This window comes from Lutjanus erythropterus, chromosome 23 (genome assembly GCF_056507025.1).
Source record: "Lutjanus erythropterus isolate fLutEry1 chromosome 23, fLutEry1.hap2, whole genome shotgun sequence".
NCBI classification, from domain to species: domain Eukaryota; kingdom Metazoa; phylum Chordata; class Actinopteri; order Lutjaniformes; family Lutjanidae; genus Lutjanus; species Lutjanus erythropterus.
In genome coordinates this window covers 2,769,511-2,786,560 of record NC_139339.1, presented here as the reverse complement: position 1 = coordinate 2,786,560, position 17,050 = coordinate 2,769,511, and the positions used below count along the sequence as shown (strand labels likewise).

General features: G+C 39.4%; 1 protein-coding gene across 1 annotated transcript; it reads right to left on the bottom strand.

Moving 5' to 3' along the window:
- Nucleotides 1–491: 491 nt before the first annotated feature.
- On the bottom strand, nt 492–16,975 carry LOC146305343 (butyrophilin-like protein 2). Its single transcript, XM_084713084.1, has 9 exons — nt 14,227–16,975; nt 13,207–13,548; nt 12,575–12,925; nt 11,456–11,569; nt 6,680–7,021; nt 3,526–3,858; nt 3,390–3,425; nt 3,053–3,148; nt 492–1,606 (listed from the first exon to the last, which is right to left on the bottom strand). Exons 1-9 carry the CDS (start codon nt 14,249–14,251, stop codon nt 1,329–1,331), a joined length of 1,917 nt encoding a protein of 638 aa, XP_084569210.1. The 5' UTR covers nt 14,252–16,975; the 3' UTR covers nt 492–1,328.
- Nucleotides 16,976–17,050: the final 75 nt, after the last annotated feature.

Sequence of the window (17,050 nt, the reverse complement as noted above, 5' to 3'; positions counted from 1 at the left end):
CGCCATCTTTGCACGCTGTATCGAGTTTATTATATGTATGGAGAACACTTTGTGAGGTGAGTGACCTTCTGCCATTCAAGTATACAGGTTCTCAGACTCATCAAACCACTTTAGACGCACTTTAAAGAAAAGATTACAAACCATCACAATCACTTTTTCAGTTCACAATAGGTCTTATCAATAAATCTTGGGAAGAGTTTTTACATTTTTAATGCCATTTTCTCATCACCTTATATTATCTTAGCAAGTTATTGAAAACATAAACACATGTTAAATACTTTATAATAAGGAATAAATGTATTTAGGCTGAGATAACAGGTCATCTCCCTTTATATTTCCTCTCATGCAGACACATAGTTTAAATTTATTTAATGTTATTATTTATTTGGCAACCCAAATAAAATCTCTTGTGACCCACTCGTGAGTCACGACCCAGTGTTTGGAAATGACTTACCAAAGTGCCGACAACATTTCAAATGATGCAGACACAGTTCTATTCACAGAATTTATTATAACTATTTCTCTAAAAGGACTCAACACCAAATTAGAAGCTTTTGAGTATAACATGATATATTTTTTTTCATTAACAGTCAGTTTCAGTTTTTTTAGTATCCAGATTATCCACATTACACAAAAACACAGGACAATAAGAGGAAACAAAACAAATACAGTAGTATAATTACAACAAACTATAACAAGTTATATAACAAAAAATTAAAAGGGCCTTCACACCCACACCCATTGAAACATACCACTTCCTGTCTCCACTGGGAGTCACTAATAATAAATTATGTTCCGGTAGATCAAGTGTTGACCTCACCGTGAAAATTTCAAGTAAATCAAATGATTATTGTCACATGAGACTGATTTCATGTAACCAGTAGGTGGCACAATGACAATAACTTCTGATTGGCATATAGATGTGATCTTATCAAACATGCTAAGTTTGGGGTTCCTGGTGACGTATCTCCTGACCCCTGACCTCGTCACTGCATTCTGCCTCTGCTGGTCATGTGTGTTTTGTATTTTGCATTAAGTTTTGAGAACGTGTAAAACCGACGCTCCAAATGGACGCAGGATACACGAGGCGGACGTCTTACGTACACAAACACACAGTTGAGAGCAAGTATATCTCTGGCCTTAATTCAAAATGAAGACTTCCTGTTGCATTTAGGCGATGGCTTCCAGAGGCTTTTTTGTACATCTGGGCTTAATATAAATGGCCACTGATTTTCATGCATGTACATGAAACATGGTGCTGCTGTTTGAGGGGCGTGGTTAAGCCGTTTAGCCACACCCACGACAAAACTTGCACCAGACGAAATGTTTCATGGCACGACTGACGAGTTTGCTAATGTTTGCTGGACATAATAGACAGGAAGTGACTGAGATTTTAAGTCCATCTGTAGTTGGTGGATGGTTGTTTCTTTCTCATGAAGCTTGGACTTGAGGTCAGCCACCTCTCTTTTCAGCTCCTCAGTGGTTCTGCTTCCAGCTTCATCAGCCAAATCAACCCTGGTACGCTTCAGGAAATGCCAATTTTCAGATGTACCACTCACTGAACTCTTATCTGGTGACCGCCGGCTCACTGATAATTTTCTTTTCTCTGTTGTGTGAAGACAAAAAAGAAACATGGTGTTAGTTCTCACATTAATGATTTATCAAAGAATAATATCAGTTTATCACATGTTGTGTCATTTTACAGTCAGACAGTGTGAGACATACGTTAAGTCAGACAATCAGACTGTTTCTTAAAAAAACTCTGTTAGCCAAACTTACTTGGAAGAGAAAAGAAAAATGATCATTACAATGACCAAAATATTACAATAACAGGTGGATTGACCTGGTTTGTTTTAATCTCCAGTGAGCAATGAACATGGATGACTCTGCCTGAAGCTTTATAGTTTGGAGAACATTCAAGATCCAAGACAAAACTCAAACCAGACTACTGATATTTCAGAGCCACGGTCAGAGCCATAGATTCTAACTGTCACACGTCAATCAGATAAGGGCTCATGTTCACATAGTGTTTTTTTCTGGCAGAAAGATGCTGGCCTGTATCTGTTTCCACTGTGAGCACAAACCAGAAGACGTGCCGCCTCAGTTTGACTCGGCTCGTCAGACCAACGCTGCTGGGTTCTGCATCTGTTCTACCTGTTCAAAGGTGTGTCTTGGTACAGGCTCATCTTGAGTCAAGTAGCTGTAAAATGCTGTTTAAACATGTGCCATTTCCTCTAAAATCTTCACAATAAAGGTCCTTAATATTTTGTGATCTTAAAGTTTTTATCATGAGGCAGCAAAATCAGGAGCTGTCAGGTTTTCATCTGCAGTAACTTGACACGACTCCTATCAGCTGAAGTGAACATGAAAACAGTAAAATAAAAGGGAACACCTCAGAGCAAAGACAGTGATTCAAGAGAGAAACTAAACTTTTAACAACACAGATCCAAACACAGGCTTAAAATAAGCTACAGAAGTACTGAAGCTGAACACAGACTCTTTTAAAAAGTGTCATGTCAGCTCAGCTGAAGAGGACAACATTTAATGTTTACATCTGTTGCTGTTACGCTGTAACCTCTCAACCTTGAGGAGATACTTGCTTGATTCTGTGTAGTGATACGGTTGGTGGGTGTAGTTCAGTAGAAAGAAAATAGTTCCTACATGTAACTGCTCACAACGAGGACTGTGGATTATCTTGAGGTCATGATTTTTATAAAGAGACATTGCTGTTAAGTTTTTCAAACATATTTTCTGTCTCTTTGAGCAGCACAAGCTGAGTGTCATTATACTGGAGAGAAGTCAGACATCTCTACAGCTGATATCTACAAAACTCTGCAGCTCACACCAAAACTATCTGGATGGATAAACACAACTACAGGTCAGAAGGAAAATATGAATGTTTGATTTTGGGGTGAACTGTCCCTTTACATCTTTCATGGAACGAGGACTGTGGATTTTGTTCTGCATTAAAGGTTTGTTTTAATGTCCAGTATGAACAGAAGGAAACATGAAGGATAAGAGGAAATTAAAAGAAAAGAACATTTTGACTTACTTCTAAATTTCCACAGTAATATAAGAAGTGCAGCAAGTAGAAAAATGGCAGCTACAGCTGTGATAAAGACACCAACACTAATCCCAGCATCACCACCTGGAAGAACAGAGAGAAGATGTCAGGATTTGTTCTCCACTGTTGACTGTTAGAAAACATCCATCCATCCATTTTCAACACCAGCTTCTGCTGCTCAGGGTCACAGTTCAAACTCTCTGTCTGTCCCAACAACTTTATAAAAACACTTTCTTATTGTTTCTTTCATCGTAGGATTACAGTTCAGAATATTCTATAGAAAATATCACATATTAGTTCATTTGGGTTCCACTACATTACTCACTGTCAGCTTCAGTAAAGTCAAGATGATCCCTTCGGTCTGTGGAAAAAAATAAAATAAAATATTAAAATATGTGACAAAGCACAAGAAGAAGAACTGTGGTAAATCTTTTAATGTGTATTAGTTTATCTGTACTCACCAGTAATGAGGGTAACGTCGCCTCTTTTGACCAGTTTGTGAACAAAGCAGGTGTAATTTCCAGCATCTTGTTCAGTTACGTTGTTCAGTTTCAGTGAAATGTTTCCTCTGATCATTTCATCATAGAAGAGAGACGTTCTACCTCTGAAGTTCTCGTGCTGATCGACTAGATGGTCTTTCTTACTGTGATACAAGTGAACTTTGGTTCCATTGTGTTTCCACTCCACTGTCAGAGTCGTCACGTCAAATGGAGGCTCCAGACGACACGGCAGAATGACATCATCACCAACTGATGATTTAACTGGTTCATGTGAGCCAATCACCTCCGACTCTCCTGGGAAAACAAACAAACGTAGTTAGGCTGGATTCACACCAACTGATGCGCTGCACAGGGTTGTGTGACCTTTATTTATTCAGGGAGTTTATCTGAGAACAGTGCTGCCTTTTGCAGGATCAACCTGATCACATTTACACTCCTTTAATTTCCCCATCTGTCATTAATCAGATAAAGCTACTAAAAACAGTAAAACCACTGAGCAGCTCCTCTGGAGCAGGGAGGATTCAGGGCCTTCTTCACCTCAGTGGTGGTAATGAGTGAGAGGCAGGCAGAAGTCATGACACTGTCTAGTCTATAGTGCTGTGTAAAGCTGGTACACACTGTACAAATGTCTAAATGTTGTTTAATTCCAGCTCACACTGTACAAGTCACATGTTTGAAATAAAAAATAAGACAGCCCGTCTGGAACTGAGCCTTAATTACTGTTAATAAATCCACCGGTGTTTATCCTGGTCTGACAAATCAAAATGTCTGCTTTAAACAGTCCACTGGAGGTAAAAACTGTGCATATTTTCTGTCCACATTAGTCATCATGTCACCATGGTAACTGCAGATGCTTTTTGCAGGCGCAGTGGAATAAAAGGCACTGAAGCTCTGCTTCAACTGTGAGAAACATGTCAAATTTTATCCAACAGTCCAAAGACCATTGAGGAGCAGTTGATCGGTCCTCGGCCCCCCTTGTACACTGCACGCCAAAACAACGGCCAATGAAGCTGAAATCTGGTCTGATTCTAAAAATAAGTTGTGCGGATCAAAAATCAGACCAGAATCAATTATACTTTCTACTCCTGACATTTTCAAAACAGGCTCGTTATTTTAGTATTAATCCATTTGCAAGTGCATTTTGTGCGCTGCCTTCCCAACATTAAGACCAGTTTCAATCTACATGGAAAATAACACATAAAAGATGATTCCTATTGCTCAGTTGGTAGGGTGTGCACACTATGTCAGTCCTCTGCAGCGGCTGCCGGTTCAATTCCCGCCTGTAGGCCATTTGTAGAGTGTCAACCCCTCTGTCTCTCTCCCCCTTTCCTGTCATATCTTCAGCTGCCCTAACTGAATAAAGGCAAAGAGCCCAAAAAATAATCTTTAAAAAAAAAAAAAAGACAATTCTTTGGTGTATCCATCAGTGCATATCATGCACGAAAAAAGGAAGAAAACGATATAACAATAAAAAAAAAATGAAGCAGCAGGACTAAAACATTGTAACATGATAAAAAAACAACATAAGATGAAAAAGACATCACAATGTGAAAAACAAAGTAAAAGATGTGTAACCCTTATTATCCTAGATAATAGGATGGCTACGAGTTCTTTATGGGATCCCTGATGTTTTTGATAAACTACCCCAACTATGAACTTGTGTGCAACCAACTTGTATTTTAAAATAACTGAGGCAGACAATACCACATGAGTTTTATAGATACTTTAGTTAGGACAATGAGTTAGGGAATAAGAATTAGTTTTATGAAATCAGGTTTAGGGAAAAGGAATAGGATAAAAGGACAACTGTTTTTGTCAACAAATGAAATAAAGTGTAACACAAATAAATTGCCCTATCTAGAGGCAAAACCCGTCACTTGTGACTTTTAACTAACAACACTGTTTCGGTCAATAAATCATGTAACCTTCAAATTAGAAATATGTACCCTCAATCAAGTAAAATCCAATCAAGCAGATACAACCATGAACTTAATACCTTCAGACTATGAATTATTTAAACTTAGAAATGTAAACCTTCAACTGAGTTCACCTTTAAATGATCAAATATCAATAATGAATTGAGTACCTTAAATCAAATATCAAAATACCTTAACTTAATAACCTAAGCCGGCATCTAAATGAAAACATAACAAACAAACCCCACGCTACGTTGCAGGCCTGTTCCGTTGTAATCCCCAAGATGGCGTCCGTGGTAAAGGGAAAAGCTCACTCACAGTCAGACGATATCCTTGTTATAAAGTTCCACACGAATCCGCCGAACGAGCACAAAGTTGTCCAAATTAATCCACAGTCTCCGTGCAGAAGGAAAAGTAGTCCTGGTGACCCTCTCTGATCACGAGGTCCACGTTCCTCCGCTCAAACAGCTGCTGGCTAGGTTAGCAACCACTGTACTGCAGGCGCAGCTAGCTTAGCGAGCTAGCTACTACTCTTCACTGCAGAACGACACTGCCCAGGCTTGTTGACGGATGTGGCCGTTCCACAGACTTCTCTCACAGTCTCACCAGCGATATTTCACCCCTGATAACTACAAGAATGTCTCGGATCGTCTGTCACGCTCCGTTCTCAATGTTCTTTTACTCGTTCAACTATCGCGCGCTCGTCCCTCCTCGCGTACACGGAACTGCATACATCCCCGCGCTCTTGCTTCCGATCACATGACCCATTCTCTCACTGCTCATTGGCTCTCCCATGACTACAGGTATCAAAGTACATCCCGCTACGAAATAAATCCCAGAAATTAATAAAACAAAACCCACAGAAAAGTACAGTACTTAAGTAAATAAAACGCTTTTAAAGGTAAACAGTAAAAAAAAGGTACTACTCAGGTAAACAATATACTGTATTCAAACTTAACCATTTCTCTTCACAATGCAATATACCAGTATCCATCACAAAATAAGAACTTATTTTACCAATCCCAAAATAATAAACAGGGTTACCGGGCTACAGATGTAAAAAGACGTAACAAGGTGAGAACCAATGTAAAAGATCTAACAAGATAATAAACAACATAACTGTGCCTTTAAACATATAATCAACATAGTTATTCAGCTCAGTCAGTGTTGATCCTTTTCTAAAACACAGTGTGACTTACTGACGACCAGCTGGATGGAAACTTCCTTCTGCATCGATGGAAGAGAGCAGCGGTAAGTTCCTGCATCAGACAGCTTCACATCAAAGATTTTCATGGAGACGTTTCCCTTCATCATTTCATCCATAAACAGTCTGGTACGGAAATTATAATCTGAATTTTGACGATCAAACATCAGTCGTCCATCTTGGTGATAACGGACGTATGGTGGGTTCAGATCAGGTCTGGTCCACACCACTGTCTCATAAATGACACTGATTGGAGGCTCAAGGTAACATGGAAGGATGACATCACCACCAACCAGGCCCATGATTGGCTGCTGTGAACCAATCAACTCTAATTCCACTGCAAAGAAAACAAAAGAACAAACAAGACACAGTAACAGAGTTAGAATTCATCAAGTCATCAAAAGATAAAGGGACAGTTCACTCCAAAATCAAACAGATATTTTTCCTCTGGCTTGTTATGCTGCTGTTTCATCCATCGAATTTTGATCTACATGACTCTCAGTATTAACATGTGTCCGCAGGTGATCTGATCACCTGTGGACAGGTCTGAACAGCTCTATGCAAATTATCACTGAGCCTGAGTTGCCTGTAGAGTGATCGTAGGTGAGATGAACTATATCTCATACACGGAGCTTATAGCCAATAATTTCACAAAGTCAATGATCCAAACTAAAAATTACTGAAGATTAAAATGATTAACTGTTCTGTTAATAAATCCACTAGCTGACAAAGATTAAAAACACATGATTATACCCTTTTCTGATGATTCAAGTTACTTCAAGAAAACTTAATCCGTTACAGCAGCTCAGTGAAACATCTTTCAACAACAGAAAGACCTGCAGTCTGTTTAAAACATGAATAATAACACACCTGTTAGAAGAAAACTTACCTGTAACACAAACAGAGGACAGCAAAACCAGAAACAACAAATCCATTTTGATTCCCTTGTACTCAGCTCTCCTTGTCTCCTTGAGTTGAGGGTGTGCCACACTCATAAAATAAAGAAGGAAGAAAAAACAGATGTGTCGCAAGCAGTGTTTTTTTTTTTTTTTTTTTTTTTTTTTTTTTAGATACTTTAATGAGTAGATTTATAAGACAGTACTTTTACTTGTACTCAAGTGTACATTGCAATATTTAATATACCCAGTTACAATTAAAATCATAGTTGAGTACTGAGTACAATATGAATCAATATCCAAACCTTTCATTTGTATTTTAGTAGCCAATCAGGCTATTGATATTTATTATAACTATTTCTCTAAAAGGACTCAACACCAAATTAGAAGCTTTTGAGTATAACATGATATATTTTCTTTCATTAACAGTCAGTTTCAGTTTTTTTAGTATCCAGATTATCCACATTACACAAAAACACAGGACAATAAGAGGAAACAAAACAAATACAGTAGTATAATTAGAACAAACTATAGAATAAAATAAAATAATAAGGAAATAAAAGTAAACAATATTTAGACAACAACTTTTCAAAAAAACAACAAAAAATTAAAAGGGCCTTCACACCCACGCCGATTGAAACATACCACTTCCTGTCTCCACTGGGAGTCACTAATAATAAATTATGTTCCGGTAGATCGAGTGTCGACCTCACCGTGAAAATTTCAAGTAAATCAAATGATGATTGTTACATGAGACTGATTTCATGTAACCAGTAGGTGCTGCAATGAGAATAACTTCTGATTGGCATATAGATGATAGATCTTATCAAACATGTTAAGTTTGTGGTTCCTGGTGACGTATCTCCTGACCCCTGACCCCTGACCCCTGACCCCGTCACTGCATTCTGCCTCTGCTGGTCATGTGTGTTTTGTATATTGCATTAAGTTCTGAGAACGTGTAAAACCGACGCTCCAAATGGACGCAGGATACACGAGGCGGACGTCTTACGTACACAAACACACAGTTGAGAGCAAGTATATCTCCGGCCTTAATTCAAAATGAAGACTTCCTGTTGCATTTAGGCGATGGCTTCCAGAGGATTTTTTGTACATCTGGGCTTAACATAAATGGCCACTGATTTTCATGCATGTACATGAAACATGGTGCTGCTGTTTGAGGGGCGTGGTTAAGCCGTTTAGCCACACCCACCGACAAAACTTGCACCAGACGAAATGTTTCATGGCACGACTGACGAGTTTGCTAATTTCACGTAGCTTAAAGCACGTTTGACCCCAAAACATGCGATTCATTTTGGAGCAAAATGTTCGAGGAGGGTTTATAAAATAAAATATACTGAAAGGCACACAAATATCAAAAGAACTGAATGATTCCCTGTAACCGATTGATAAAAAACATTACAAAATTTAAAAAAAAAAAAGTCAAAATCAATCAAAGATTTCAGGGCTGAACACAATAACAGACCCATCATTTTTTATAACAAAGTTTGAGCTTCACTTCATTAAAAACATGGCAGCCGTTTCTGTTACAACCCTTAAAGAGGGTTAATCTGCATATAATGCAGATTAATCCATATAGATGATCAATAAAGTGTAACATAAAACAACCGACCCATAAGAAAATAAAAGTCACACACATTAGAAACATATTCTCAGACATGCACTCAGCTACATATCTATAGTGAGGAACATGACAGAACACGATGGTCAAATATAGAACCCTTTGACCTTTGACATGTAGATTAGATTTAATACATAATGAACATTAAACATTAGCGGTTCATGTCATGTCAGACCTCATCAGTCATTTATTAAAGAGTAAAGAATATTAAGATCTATGGATGAAGGTTCAAACTGACTGGAGAGAGGATGAGAGCGACCTGACAGGACAACCTTAAAAAGTTTATTCTTAAGTTTGCAGCAGGTTAGGTGAGCGAGCAGCATGAAGCTGAAAGGCACCGACTGACACCGAGACCACAAAGTGTGCATTTTAATACACTGCATCTTTGGTTGCAGTGCGTTTGTAGGTGATCCACTAAGAATAACTGCATACATGGCAGCAGGTGTGGAGAGCAGAATTACAGCAAGCGCAAAATTAAATTTGATCTCATGACTTGTTGAAGTAAGAGGCACATAAAAATTGAGCTACAACAAAAAAAAAAAAGAACAACAGACGAGAAGATGGCAAGACATAAGGTGAGGTTCAAAACTTCTTCAACTATCTTAAATAAATAATGGGTAAATAAATAATTATTGCTCAGGAGGTGTGAGCTGTGTCCTCAGGTGTGATATTCGAGCAGCTGGTCGGCGCTGCAGAGATCAGATCGAGGTACAGGCAGTGGTGAGGTTCAAAATATGGCTTTGGTGAAGACAACAGGAAGACATAATAATATATATAATAATATATATAATAATATATATAATAATCTACATAAAATCAGAGATTTGTTTAAGAAAAATTCTTTGATTTCAGCTTCTCAGTTTGAATATTTTCTGGTTTCTTTACTCCACTATGACAGAAAAGAGATTTGAGGACGTCACCTTGGGAAACACTGATCAACATTTTTCACAATATTCTGACATTTTATGAATCAAACTAATCAATTAATGGAGAAAAGATGCATTTATAATGAAAATGATCATTAGGTGTGGCTCCGTTCGGCTCCTGTACATTCTGCCTGAGCGAATATCTGATTTATTGTATTTCTTCATCTAAAAGGTGAACTATTTAGAGTAATGCCGTTTTAAGCAGTTTCAATGTAAAAAAAAAAATACATAACTGTATAATATATACATAAACATAAAATGTATTAACAGTAAAACATTTTAAAGCAACAGGTCACTTGTGAAATGTGATTTCCTGTTCTTTCTTTTTGTTGGAACATCTGAAAGCAGCACAGAATTGCAACACTTTTGGCGAACCTGCATCGCGCTCTGTTTGAGTTTATAGTCTTGGCAGAAAGAGTCCTGACCCGATATGGCGGCAGCGGTGACGCATCCCTCAAGCCCACAGGTGACATCTATGTTTCGCTGTCTGGAGCAGAGCGGAGAAAAGATGGGATGGGTCGAGGCGACGCTGATGGAATGGAGAGTTTTTCTAGATTCACTGTGAACTGATCCAACTCCTGTGACTCATCTGCTCCTGCTGGAATTTAGCCGTTAGAAAGAGGAGTTAATGTCCAGTGTGAACAGGAGGAATGATTACAGCGTTAAAGAACTGTTACACTCAACATACGAGGGAAATTCAAAAAGTTCTGAGACAAATTGAAAAAAAAAAACTTTATTTATGAAAGATACAAAATTATTTTTCAACATAAGATCCACCTAACTCAATACACTTCTGCAAGCGATGTTTCCACCGAGAAATTCCTTCTTGATAGAATTCTGGAGCTTGTCTAGTCAACCAGGTCACAACCTCCCTCTTCGCTTCAAGTATGGACTGAAATCTTGTTCCTTTCAAACGTTCCTTCGACTTTGGAAATACGGCTCTAGAAGGTGAAGAGACTCCATGAACGTTTTGCAAAGCTTCAATGATTTCTGTAGGTTTCCAGTGAAGTTTTGTAAGAAAAATTTGATGTTTGCTCGAACTTCAAATTGGCTCATTTTGGACGGTCAAAAAAGTTGGTTTTGCAATATGTAACCTGGAACATTGAATAACAAAGTTAGAATGCTGTAACTTGTCAAATTTGTTTATAAGTCATCAGTGGTACGATTCAAGGTCATTTTGTTACACTATTTTGACTCAGTTTGAATTTATGTCATTTGTCTTAGAACTTTTTGAATGCCCCTCGTATGTGCACCTGAGTTTTGTTTACAGACAGATGGAGAAAAGAAATGTGACTTACTGGATGACTTACTGCCGCGTCTACATCCGCACACTAACACAGCAAACAGAGCACAGAGAACAACGAGTGCAGCAGCAGCAGCTCCGGCCATGATGATTATAGTATAAAGGTCAAAGGTGTCATCACCTGGAAGGACAGAGGACAGATGTCAAGATTTGATCTTCAGTGTGGGCTGAGACAGAACATCCCAACAAAACTGTAAGAAACACACATTTATTATTTCATGAAATATCAGAACTAGGGCTGGCCAATATATTGATATTATATGATATCATGATATGAAACTAGATATCGTGATAGATTTTGGATATATCATGATATAAGTGTTGTTTTTTTCCTGGTTTTAAAGGCTTCATTACAGTAAAGTGATGTTATTTTCCTATGAGACGGTTCTACCTGTTCTATTATTTATCTTTACTCAGTTCGTTATCATCTCCACGTTACTGATGAGTATTTACGGGGTTAATATTCTGTGAAAACACCAACAGTCATCCCAACAGTCTTGTTGTAATTTCGAAGTATTTAGTCAAAAATATTGCGATATTTACTCATTTTATCCCCTCAGCCACCTCCCATTCCTTGGAGTAAAAAACATGCTGTCAGTCACAACTTACATGATCAATAATTATTGATATTGACTGATATGAAACTTCACTGATGACATTGAAATGATCACATATTGATTCATTTGTGTTGCACTGTTTCAATAAAATTCCAGATGATTATCATCATAGTTTCAAGTTTTATTTGTCACCTGTCTTGTCACTTTCTGGTTAACTTGCACATTTTTTTGGACCTAATCTTTGCCTTAATCTCAAGATTAAACACACAGGAGACGTCATGTCTGATTGTAACTTCAAACAGAGATGCATTTTTTAAAAAATATATTTTTGGGAGTTTGACTTAAATGATATGAAAATAGCTGAGTAAACTCTCAGTTTACTTGGGTTTTCCTCCCACTGTGCTACTGAACTAAGTAGTGCTAAAATATACAAGATGGACTAAACTGACTCTTCACTAAGCCCCTCCTCCAAACAGCAACTGTCCAATCATAGCTTAGCAACACATATCAATCATCATGCTATATGAAAAAACTTTTTTTCCCCTCATTTTAATGTGTATTATCTCAGCTGTACTCACCAACGATGAGGGTAACGAAGCCTCGCTTGACCCCACCGTCCAGTTCAGGAACAAAGCAGGTGTATTCACCTGCATCCTGCTCGGTTACGTTGGTCAGTTTCAGTGAAATGTTTCCTCTGATCATTTCCTCGTGGAAGAGAGACGTTCTGCCGCTGAAGTTCTCGTCCTGATCGACTAGATCGTCCTCTTTACTGTGGTACAAGTGCACTATGGTTCCATTGTGATTCCATTCCACAGTTTGCATCGTCACGTCGAGCGGAGGCTCCAGATGACACGGCAGAATGACATCATCGCCGACTGCTGCTGTAACTGGTTCATGTGAGCCAGTCACCTCCAACTCTCCTGGGGAAACAAACAAACATTGAGACTTCCTGTTGCAGCATCATTAAACATTTTGTTCCCCAACATCTGAATTGAAGAAACTGATTAGTACACAGGACTATAAAACTGGATCCACTCAAATGTCCAGCAGATCAGGAAAACAATGAAGTCATCAGCATTTTCAACCATAATTGTTATATAACTGTTATGAGCTGGTGGCGGCCTGGCAGTGCAATTAATGGAGCATCAGTCTGATGTACTGAGGCTGTAAAGAGCTGTTTTTTTCATAAAGTCTCACTTACCAACAATGAGTTGAACTGAGGCTTCCTTGTGCATCGAGGGGAGAAAACACTTGTATGTTCCTGCATCAGAAACGTTCACACTGAAGATTTTCAGGGAGACGTTTCCATTGATCAGTTCGTTCACAAAAAGTCTTGTGCGGCGCAGATAAGACGGGTGCTGAAGCTCAAACATCTGCTTTCTGTCTCGATGGACATGGATGTACTTGGGATCCAAATCCGGTCTGGTCCACTCCACCGTCTGTGAACTGGCACTGATGGGAGGTTCAAGGCCACACGGCAGAATGACGTCATCACCGACCAGGGCTACGATTGGTTGATGTGAACACATTAACTCTGACTCTGCTGCAAAACAAAAGAAGAAAGAAGCAACAGCGGCATAGTTAGAATCACAGGTAGACAATCACCTGGGGCTTCATCAGTTTGTTGCTACATACACACATGCATCACATGTTGTACATCTGACACAATAATACAAACAATACAATATAAATACAACATGCAAAAAAAGTATATTCCTCCCCTTTTAGGATGATAACTTTCTCAGCACCCTCCAATTGTGTACATTCACATATACACTTGGCAGGCCATTTTTATGTTTTTTAATTGGTCTGAGAAGATGGCACCCAAGATTGATTATTGACCAATGTGCCCTTCTCGTCCTCCCTCAGCTGTTCACTGAGTGTGAAGGTCTCGGTTTCGATCGTTTTAACAAACTCACACATGCAGCTTCTCTGCTGGATGTCTGTAAACTGAATCACGGGTGAATTTATCTGTGGAAAAAAAATGCCCAGAGTGTGAGCTGAGTTTTTGGGCAGATTTCTGAAACATCCTGCTGATAAAGAAGTGGATTAAATCAGAGATAGAGGGGGAGATGGAGGGAGGCGTGGTGAGCTCCGATAAAGCAGATGATGGATGAGAAAAGACAACAGTCTGCTACAGACAGAAGTGTATGTGCACCATTTTTTAATGAGACAAAAGCTGAAGCTGTGGACTGCTCCTTCGCCACATGTGGCCCATTACCTTGTATGAGGTCACACTTTGCCATGCCAGTCGACTGGAGAGACTGATCAACATGCAAGTGAGGAGGTGGTTTGGTCTACCAAGATGCGTCATCAGCATAAGACTGAATGGGAATGGAGCCCTCTCACTGCCAATCTCAAACCTGGTGGAGGAATAAAAATGTGCAAAAACAAGGCTGGACATGACTCTAGCAGACTCACAGGATCCTCTTGTTAATGGTCCAGGTCTCACCCTAGCTACAGGGAATAAGTGGAACCCAACTGCAGCTGTTACAGAGGCTAAGGCAGCCCTCAGACACAGGGACATCACGGGGCTCATCCAACACGGCAGAGGGGGCTTCGACCTGGGAGCAACAACATCATCATGGCAAAAGGCAGCAACCCTCAAACATATCCTAGTGGGTTGCAAGAACAGCCTAACGGTCTTCCCTAACCCAAGGAAGATAAACCTGGCACCACAATAAAGTTCTGAGATGCTTGGTTGCAGAAGTGGAGCTCAGGAGAGTATCAAGCAACGCCACTGAGGAAGAGGAGCGGGACTGGAAAGTGAAGGTGCGTCCTATGGAGGTTGGCTGCAGGGGCTTTGTGGTCGGGTCCACTGTAAGGCTCCTAAAGGAGGTAAGCATCAGAGGCCAGGCTCAACAGACGACAATTAGAAAGGAGCAGCCGCCGGATGTGGTTAAAAGGAAGGGAGACAGTGTGGGCTACCAGATGACCACATAGTGACCATGTGACACACTCCCAGGTCTGATCAGCCTGTGAATCCTCCACTTGTTGGAATGAACCTTCAGGGATTTTAAGACCCAGTTCTATCACATAATTTAGAAAAGTTTTACTTGAATTATACTTAAATTGTGAAGTGTTACTCATTCGAGAATAATAAATAAATTACTTTATGCAGTAAATTGCTGGGTAGTTGAATGATACACCATAATTTATTTGTTGGTCATGTTCTGGATTGTTCATCTCAATCTACAAAGTAGAATCACAAAGTAGCAGAAACTGAAAATAGAATTGAATAAAGTACAAGTACGTCATTGTTGTTTTTCCAGTAGAGCACTTCAGTAAATGTACTTCTTTATATTACACCACTACTGAACACTAATGAGTTCAGTAGTTTAGTAGATGAGATCAGTCAGCAGCTCAATGTTTGGGCCCTTAAATTCTGTGAGCTGCCTCCAAATAATCTGTATTCACTGGTTGTGACTGCATTAACGTAAAAGAGCCTCATATTGGTTTTTGCCTGGAGCCTCGGAGTTTGTGGTCAGAAGTTATTAAAAGCTTTAGCTATCGTTGAACGGTGTGGAAGTGACATATCTTCAAACTTTCTGCAGCGTGCACCGACGGGCCTGGAGGTGTGAGGGCCCATAGGCCCATACACACACAGTAACATGCAGCATGGATCTCCAGTTCTATTATTTCTGCTGCAAGGACACTAAAATTAATCCACAGGTTTACTGGACTAATTTATGCAGAGCAGTAACTGGTTTCTTCTCTGATCTCTGGAAAGTTTCTCCTGTCCTCTCTGGTTTATAACCTGTTCTGGTGCTTCAGTATTTGCTGCAATGACAGTGCAATGCAAGCGAAGATGAAACTGAAAGTAGCCTGTTTGATGGTCATCCAAAAATTCAGTTTTACCGTGCTGCAGTATTTGTTTGTGACTGACTGAAATTTGTTTTCTGACAGACTGGGGGACAAACACAATTTAAATCTCCAGAATAACACAGTTCTCTGCAGATCCTTCGCCATGCTGTGAAAGTCCACCTGGACCAACAACAGCTTCAGTCTCATCTGCGTCATCTCTAGGCGACGAGCAGAGTGGAGACATTTTGACTGATCACAGCAGGAAAAATACAGGACGACTTAATATTAGTAACAACAGCTCAGGTCCATTCACAGTGAAAGACTGAATGAACCTGTGTTTCCTGGTATAATGGGTCAAAATGTTTGCTGTGCACCCGGTCGATATAAGACTTTCTAAACAGACACACAGGATGTGAGCTTCTGTCCCAAAGGCCTGATTTATTAATTAGGTGGGTCAAAACTTCATCTTCATCTCTGAAGCAAACCTGATAGAAAACGAGATTAAAATTAGTCAGAAATAGCAAACAAAAGCATAGAAATCAAATGAAAGAAATCAAATATATTTGACTGTAACATTTTTAATTGTTGATATGTTCAGACCTCAGAGTTCCTCTCTGCATTCAAACAAAAAAGCGTTTCACAAGATCCATTTTAGTAAACAATCTGCTGCGGATCGAACTGGACGTGTACCGTTTTTTAATGAGTTAAACACAACATAACCGCTTCACGAAACGTTTTTAACAGCAGGAGGGTCTGCAGTCTTATTTTGAAGGAGTGGCATGTAGCCTCTGTGTTAAATCAAGCAGAGAGAAACTTACCGGTAAAGATACCATGGAGAGATGAGAGCAAAACCTGGAGAACCAGCAGCATCATAACTCCGAGCGTGTCTCAGGATCCGACAGTGATAAAAATGAAAAAAAAATGGATGAAACGCAGCTCATTTGTTTGTGCAGAAACCGAAAGCTTGAATGTGTGAGTCAGTGATTCAGCGTTATTCGGGTGGTAAGAGGCGCCTGTGTCCGTGTTCATCCACGGATTAAAAAAAACCCATTCCGTTTAAAAGCGGATGATGTGAAATAAGATTTGTGCGCGTGAGAAAGAAGCACTGCGCAATTTACGCGCAGCTGTAACTGGCTGTTTAAATCTGTCAGGATCAGGATGATGATGATGATGATGAAGTTCTTCTACATCCAAATATGATGATGATTCCGAGAAACTGGTGTAAAACAGCTCCTGGTAAG